General features: G+C 40.3%; 1 protein-coding gene across 1 annotated transcript in view; it reads right to left on the bottom strand.

Annotated features, from left to right (window-relative positions):
* Positions 1 to 293: 293 nt before the first annotated feature.
* The window catches only part of LOC143026739 (uncharacterized), a 117,993-nt gene continuing 109,941 nt past the window's right edge, over positions 294 to 8,345 (bottom strand). Inside the window, exons 10-11 of the mRNA XM_076187509.1 lie at positions 6,972 to 7,001; positions 294 to 2,849 (exon numbers count right to left, since the gene is read on the bottom strand). Of these exons, the coding sequence (XP_076043624.1) occupies positions 2,790 to 2,849; positions 6,972 to 7,001 (90 nt within the window). The 3' untranslated portion in view covers positions 294 to 2,789. The remainder of the gene's footprint in view (positions 2,850 to 6,971; positions 7,002 to 8,345) is intronic.

Below are 8,345 nucleotides of genomic sequence, written 5' to 3'. Positions count from 1 at the left end.
AATGGTATCTTTTGCATGCAACAGCACATAATCGACACCTTACATTACTGTGTTTTAACTCCGTCCACCATTTGCAGGATTGAAGTTTCCCATTAAGAACTCGTCGCAACTACATCAGAGAACGTTATCGAGGGGTACGTGACGTCATGTCGACTCATAAGACATTTTCAAGAAATCTGGACAGATTCTTTACACTCAGACTTTAGTAGTCCATTCCATTGACTGATTAGAATGTGAAGTTGCTGCACGCGCAGTTCGGTGGGAATTAGGGGTAATGAAATAAAAACACAGTGATTAGTGTGAATATCAATTTAATGTATAATGTTGACGGAATACATGATGCAAAACACAAGTGTAACGTGGCAAGTTGTCTTCTTCCTACTACCGCGCTAGAGTTGCCGCTTGCCTTCGGCTCCCCCCACCTGTCACTTCCGCGCCGCAAGCAACGTTAGATGCCGCATCAGGCATATCGCGTTATGGGAACAGGAGACGAAGCAATACAAATACATCTGGTAATGAATACTGTATTAATGCATTTCAAGATGATTTAGCCTCTCCAACTTTAAGAAGATTGGCAGTGATGTGGTAGTACAGAAGTCAAATGTTTGATAATCTTTTTTATAGTATGATTTTTTGTTGTTGTTGAAATGTGACTATGAACACTGTCGTTGCGGATGTGCGTTCTGTGTACAGGTGGGGAAACAGCGAGTTGCCATAAATATGTCTTGGGGACCCTCTCTGGCTGATGCAAAATGTTCACGAAACATTGTTGTTCTCATTTGTACCTCAAGGAACTTTATGGTGATTGTATAGATGATAAAAAAAGAAGAAAAAAAAAATAAAACTAGTGGTGGCATTAAACCTCTTTCTGATGGGTCACGAATATATTTTGGCGTTTTTTTTTCTTTTATTTTTTTGCATCAGTCCTGTCGGGACGCCCCTAGACGACTCGGCTCATAAATGGCGGAAACGCTGTCAACACCGACATCTTGAAGGCGCTAGATACAGTGACGAGGATTCATATCTGTACAGCAGTTTAGCGATTAGCAATTTTTAAACTAAGCTTCGTTACACATAACTTGCTGGAAATGAAAAAGAAAAACAAACGCTTCTACAGGATGACCGCCACCATATTTTGTGTGCATTCGCATTTGATAGCATAAAAAAAAGACCTTTAAACATGTGCAACATCTTTTTTTATTCTCGAGTTCATTAGAACTGCTGTGTCACACAGGCAACCATGTAATTCCTGACTCCCGTATAGGCAACCACCACGCAAGGAAATGGACAATGTTTGATTCAGATATGGAAGATTTTTATTGGGGCTAGATAAAGAGATATTCATTTCACAGTATGGTCACACAAAAGCAAGTAGATAACATATGCTCATGACTTCACAGGCTAATGCTAGTCTCTGATGAGCGATGGGTTAACTAAATTGACAATAAAAGGTGTTTAGTTCATTCAGCCATACAAGGAACACGACGTAAAACATTCTCGACGCAGCTTCTCTCGGGTGCTTCCTCTTCGTGCTATCTCGACGTTTCTCATTGGTGGATCTCACGACAGATATAAAGTCACGTCGTTTTCTTCAAGCCTCCAAGCCCTGCCCAGCATGTCTTTCTCGTTTCTTTCCGTACACCGTTTCCTTCTATCCCGTTCTACATTTGTAAACATTTCTACAGTATACGAGTTCGACGACTCCACATGCAAAGCTCTTCTGAAAACTATCTTGGAAGGGCGGGCATACAGGTTGCGAGCCTCTCAACTATACAAGTATTGCTGGATGATATCTCTTCTCTCGTACACAACGATTAGCTACGCGGGTAAGACCTCGACTACATTTTAACCCTCAGGTTTTCCAACGGTGTTTTTGTTACAAGTCTAATTTTTTTTTCCTGGCACTAGGTTTACACCCATAGAATTTTCACATGTGTATCTACGGAATGAGTATTTTAATACCTTATTCAATTGTATTCTTTTAGGGTTATGGCAATGTTGGGAAAGCTGCTTCTAACTTAGTAACACAGTTGTCCATAATCACTTGGGGGTGCTCACTGACTAAATGGCGGCGTGGAGGACTCGCCAAGGTGGTGGTGGTGGAGGAAGTGAATGCTCATTTAGGCTCCGTGGGGCTGGACAGAAATGGCGGGCTGTCTTTCTTGATTCCTGGGCTTGTTTCCTATTTCTTTTCTCGTTTTGGTGTGCAACTGAACATACTCAAGGCAAAGAATTATAATAACAGCAATAATAGAAATATATATATATATATATATATATATATATATATATATATGTATATATATATATATATATAATATATATATATATATATATATATATATATATATATATATATATATATATATATATATAAAGATAAGCGACCAGACTTTATGCGTTTAATTGTTATCGGTTGACTAAAGACAACGGAAATCATGCGTCCCATCGCACCGCCTCTGTTTAAGCTCCAACAGACCCTACGAAGCCTCTAACAGAGGTCACCAACACTCGTTGGAACACCCAACAGTGGTCACCAACATCGTCGCCAGAAACTGACGTCATAAACATCATCATCATCATCATCATCATCATCATCATCATCATCATCGCCACCGTGGTCACCTCCACAGCCACCATCATCATCAAATATTCATCAGTTACATCATCGCCCCTACGTAAGATGACCCAGTCCCAAATACGCCTGGACAAGAGCAGCCAAACCCGTCACCGTTGTTGGTGGTGGGAGGGGTCGGCTGAAGTCAAGACGACTGAAGTTCGTGGGCCTCTCATTGATGAGCCTCTGCCACATCACTGGACGTATCCACCTGCAGTACCTCGTCTTCCTCCTGAAGTAGTACATCGGCAGCGTTACAGGTGGGAATAGGATAAGGGCTTTGGAGAAAATTAAAAAGTTAAAGAAAAAACGTGGATTGAGGAAAAATAAATGTCTCTGGAATTATACTTTTTGGTTAAAACACATGAGGTTTTAGAAAAAATAATGTTGAATGAGGATTTTTTTTGGTAGAATTATATTTTTATTATAATTTATAAGGTTTTTAGAGAGAAAAGTATACATATAACACATGAGGTTTAAAAAAATGTAATGCATGATATTCTACAGAACAAAATTATATAACGTATCAAATTTCAGAGAAAAAAATATTCAACATATCAGTTTATAGAGAAATAGTAGATAAGACAAAGTTTTAGAAAAAAAGTATACAAAGCATTAGGTCTGAGAAAAAAAGCGTTGTAAAAAGGGATCAAAACTCAGAGAACGCAGGCAGTAAAGTAAAAGGACTCCAGAATTAATAATCAAAGCAGATGGAGTGAAAGCTATGCAAAATTTCGACAAACACCTTGGAAAAGAAACATCAAGACCTGGCATGTAAACTATAAAAAAAGGGATTTAAGTAAAACTCAAAGGGTGAAAGATCACAATCCTGTGATAGAGCTTAAAAACTACCCACACTCTCAAACACAAAATGTCTTCATCAAACAGTTTAGGTAATCATTGGCAGCTATTTTCTGTAGTAAGACTCAAGGTGGTGGCAATGTTCCGGAGACCAGGTAACGGCACCTCGGTTGGGGGATGAGACTCCATGTGCCTCAAATGCAATCACAAAACAGAACACTCTATTGTACTCTACCGAATTCAGACAGCAGTGCAATATCTCTTCCCGGAGTGAATTATGGGGCCAACCATTCTCGGGAACAGCAGGTGTTTTCCTCCTGCTGAAAGGTGCCCGAGGCTCCGGACTGACTGATTGGTGGAAGACAAACTATTTGGTGAAGACACTTTCTGTCCGGCAGTGTGAGTATCAAAAATCAAAAAGGATTCGAGTAACAATGGGGAAGAAAAGAAAAATTGAAGGTGTGCAGGGTGGCTTTTTCATACCAATGCTGAAGCGGACTAAAGTATCACCATAATTCGCAGTAAAAAAAAAAAAAAAACCCGTAGGGCGACCGACACCATGACGCACACGATGAGGCACAATAACTTCCAATTTATCATCATCTTTTCATCGGGTCGGTAATTTATCTTTCCCTGTGACGTCGTGCACAACGCTGTCGTGTGTCTAATGAGACGTTCCTGAATACAGCCCGAGGAAAAATATCATTGGCTGATCTTAGAAATCACCAACACGGCCCGAACGCTACTGTGTATCGTCGTGTGCTCTACCGCGTCGGGTGACCCGACGGGTTTCTTGACTACGGGCCAGTGATTGATTCCGACTTTGATGTGAAAACCTTCGAAGGATACTGCCAACCCGACGGTCACAAGTATCGGAGGAGGAGGGTGCAGGGGACTAGTGTACTGTACTTATACACTGGCGTGCATTAGGGAAGGCAGCAGCAGCAGGAAGATCAGCTCCATTTAGGCAGTGCATCATCTACATTCAGACTCCAGGGCAGGGGTCACCAGATGTCATTCTTTGTAGGTTTTTGGATTTATCTCTTTTAGAGTTTTTTTTTTCTGAGACTCATTAGAAGTTCACTCCTGTTAGTGGAAACCCAATAACTGACACATGTTCTTACGGTTTGTCCACACCTCGGACTGATAGGTCTTTTTCTTTATCTTTGGGGTCATTAGCGGCTTGCTCTCTGCGGTAGTCTGTTCCTCTGTGGGTATACTTGAATGTTAGGTCAACATTTCGAAGGAGAGATCTGAACGAGTGTGTTTTAAGTCAAATATTTACGAAAAGTACAACGATCTACTTGAATTCTTATCGTTACACTGCTCCGTAAGATTTGACTGTACCAATGCTCCGTTGACGTGGGTAATTTTGCAAAAATTAATTCAAGATGTTACACAAGTGTGACAGCAAATTTCTTATTTCTTGTTCTCATCCTTCCTATCCACAAACTCGAGTCGCACCTCACTCTTAAATCCTTCAGTAACATTTGTCGAAAAGACATTTCTTGATTAAGCTGGACAAGACTTGACGGCCAGGCAAATATGGCCAAATATCTACACCTAACCCAATGGTCCTTTTTTAGATACTTAATTTTGGCTACAATTAGGTGATTTTATTCAGTATTGAGGGTGCTTATGGCCCTGATAAAGTCGATTGATTTAATTGTGGCGACTGGTGAGCGATCTTATTCACCTCTGAGACTTAACGAGTTAAAAGATTGTTATAAATACCATCAGAGAAACTTAGTAGTTGGGGATAGTGGCTGACAAGAAAGAGTATGACCATAGGGGCACTTCCACCCGAAAACAATGAGGAAAGGAAACCCTTAAGATCGAAAGCGCTTTGAATTCTGTGACTGTCGACCAATTGATCGTTATGGATTATCCGTTTCATCATACATCCTTGAGCGAAACAATGAAAGAGGAAGTGGAAGGTTGTTACTTTCAAATTTCGTTTCTTTCTGATAGCACCAACTTTGCAAATTCTATTCTGGCTGACGCCAGACGATTCTAATCTGTTCAGAAGTGGCTCTGGTGTGAAGAACACCGGATTAGTCGGGACTTCCTCCGGTCTATTCTTCAGGTGAATAAAATCGCCTGGCGTTAAGACGGAATCTGCAAACAGGGATTCGAACCACCCGGAGTGCAGGAAATCTTGGTCTTTTCCTTTTTTTTTTTTGTTCCTTAGGACTGGAAATTTGATACATATTAGATTTTCTTTATTTTAGATATATCTATTTCCGTGTTGATCATAACTGAATTGTTTACTTCTGTCATATACTTATTTCTTTTAAAAATGTTGTTGTAGTTTCTCTAACGTAACACATTTTTTTGGTATCTTGAAGTAGTACATTATGATGATTGACTTATTAAAAAAAAAAAAAAAAAAAAATCCTGGGGGTTCTTCACTGTCTGGCTGGCAGTCACCCTGGTCGAGCGTGTCACCAAGATGAACGGGGTGAGGGTAAGGGAGCTCTCCTAAGGTCACAGACGCGCTGCTTCGATTGACGCGACAGCAACGCGCAGGCTATGGGTGTAGGTCACTTACACACTTTGATTTCAAATGACTTCAGTGATTTTTTTTTTTTTATAAATTACCAAAAACAAACAAAAAGTTCTAGTATGTTGTGGTACACAGACTTCTAAAGGGGAGGTATGGGGTGCATACATGCACACACGTCATTTCCACAAATACACAAAAACATACACACGGTCATGTACACGCACGCACGCTGCAAGTACATATATAAACAGGCAAATGGGCACATCGTCTATAATTATAACGTTAAAACCACCGATGGGGTATGAATTTTTAAAAGACGACGATGCCGTCCGTTTTAACGAAAGAAAGCATGAAATCCTCGGCATGTTCTCACACTTGTGAAACAAATCAAAGTTGTATACTGCACAAGCAAACTACTCTTCATTCTACACTTACGCTCTTCTTGGGTTATCTAAATAGTGGCGCAGCTACAATGGCTGCTGCAAATATAAAACCAATTGTATGATCACTTCTTAGGTTTAGAAATCATAATACTAGATATCACGTGGTGAGAAGGACATCATCACATTCGTTACTGAAAAAGTCGTCTGAGTACTCCTTGTCCAACGACAGTTTCTTCATTGCCTACGATCATGCACGGACCTCTTATTCCGAACACACTGACGCCGTTAGGATTCGACTTTTAAGTCATTGCCCTCTCGTGTAAACAACTTGGCGAATCAGTCCCGTGTACCATGATTAACTTAGGTAGGAGAGATCTTAAACTACGGGTACCCATGGGCTTGGTGTTCAAGCTCGGTTCGTGTGAATACAAGACAAAGAAATGATCATCCACAGAGGGGACAGACTCTGGTCTCCAGCTCAAGAGATCGTGTAGCTGCGGGTAGGCGTCGGTGGAGGACACAGACGGTCACTTATTATTTAAGAACTAATTGCTGCAAAGCTTCGTGAGTCGTAGGAGGCAGGAAGCAGAGACAAGGAGAAAATGAGAGGGAGAAGGGGAAAAAGGAGGAGAAACGGGGGAGTATTTCTTTAAGGGGAGAGTACCTGAGGAGCTGGTGACGACATAGCCGGGCTCTGGAAAACAAAAAGAGATTAGAAAAATGTTAGATTTTGTCATCTGGGCTCCGAAAGTTTTCGGAAAATCATAACTAGTCAGTTTTGGGTTTTAGTTGAATATTGACTCATAAACTGAATCTTTCATCATAGATGCTATATCATAAAACAACATGACTGATTATAAACAAAGGTTGGGATAATTTTAAAAGTAATTTGCTAGAATCATGTTTAAGAAAATGAACTTGACAGAAATAATTTCTTTAACGCATAACTATGCACCAAGAAGTCAAACATTTGTTTCCTTATGAGCTAAGAATAAAGTGTTCATTTGGTGGATAAGCAAGAGCAATTTGTGCTTTACGAGCAAGTGATCATAAAGGGCCCCACCGCAGTCAAAATATACAAACAGTTCTCTTTACGGGGAATCACTAAATTTCGGAAATCTCCAAATTTGTGAGCGAAAAGTTTCACAATTAAAGAAAATTCCAGAGGCACTTTCCATAATTCTGGAACGTTTCCGAAAGGCGTTCTTATTCAGAATATTGTAGATTTCCGAATTTTAGATGCCCGATAGAAAACTCCCTGTAATTAGAGTATCAAAAGACTTTTGGCAATACTGAAAGCGTGAGGTCAACAGTAACTCGATACGACATATGACAAGAGATCACTTATAGAAATATTGAGATAAATATTTTGACCATTCGGGGCCCCCACTTCAAATAAAGACTCAGAAAGCTCCCATAGTGTACTACAGCCACAGTCTCTTTTATCTTCCAGGTGTTGGCTACAGCTGTATGAAGTCGGCAAGCATTCTGACCGTGTGGAAGATGATCAACAGGACTTGAACTTACCCTAATCTTCATCCCTCTCCGATCTTTCTGGCGCCAGGGCAATAGAGGTTAGAGTAACATACATTCAAATTGTTTATGGTTCTCTGTTTAAAGCTGTATGTGTGTGTGTGTGTGTGTGTGTGTATGCACGCGCGTGTCGCCAATGGTTGTCTGCGATATATGTCTGTTTTTTCCTACTTTTAAGGCAAGTTTCCGTTTTGCCAAATTTCGTTTTACCAAACTGGAACTGAGTAGCGAGTCTGTGCCTTAACTATTTGAGTGCATTTCATGGCCTTTTGGATTGGCCTCTATACCCAGCGGGACTGAAATATTGTCTTATCATGGAGTCTTGGCTGAGTGAATACTCTCCATGGCCTTATGCATACAAAGAGGACTTTAGCATCTTAAGGTCATGAGGCTGTTACATTCACGGCTTCCTGATTTCAATTCTTTATATATCAGGGACTGACATTTTTTTCTTGTTACCCATGTTTAAATGTCCTTGACTTTCTTTTACGAAGTCATTCTATTA

Source organism: Oratosquilla oratoria, chromosome 7, assembly GCF_046742065.1.
Source record: "Oratosquilla oratoria isolate Oo_2021 chromosome 7, ASM4674206v1, whole genome shotgun sequence".
Classification (NCBI taxonomy): domain Eukaryota; kingdom Metazoa; phylum Arthropoda; class Malacostraca; order Stomatopoda; family Squillidae; genus Oratosquilla; species Oratosquilla oratoria.
Note: the sequence above shows the minus strand (reverse complement) of the source record. Positions and strands in the feature narration are given on the sequence as shown.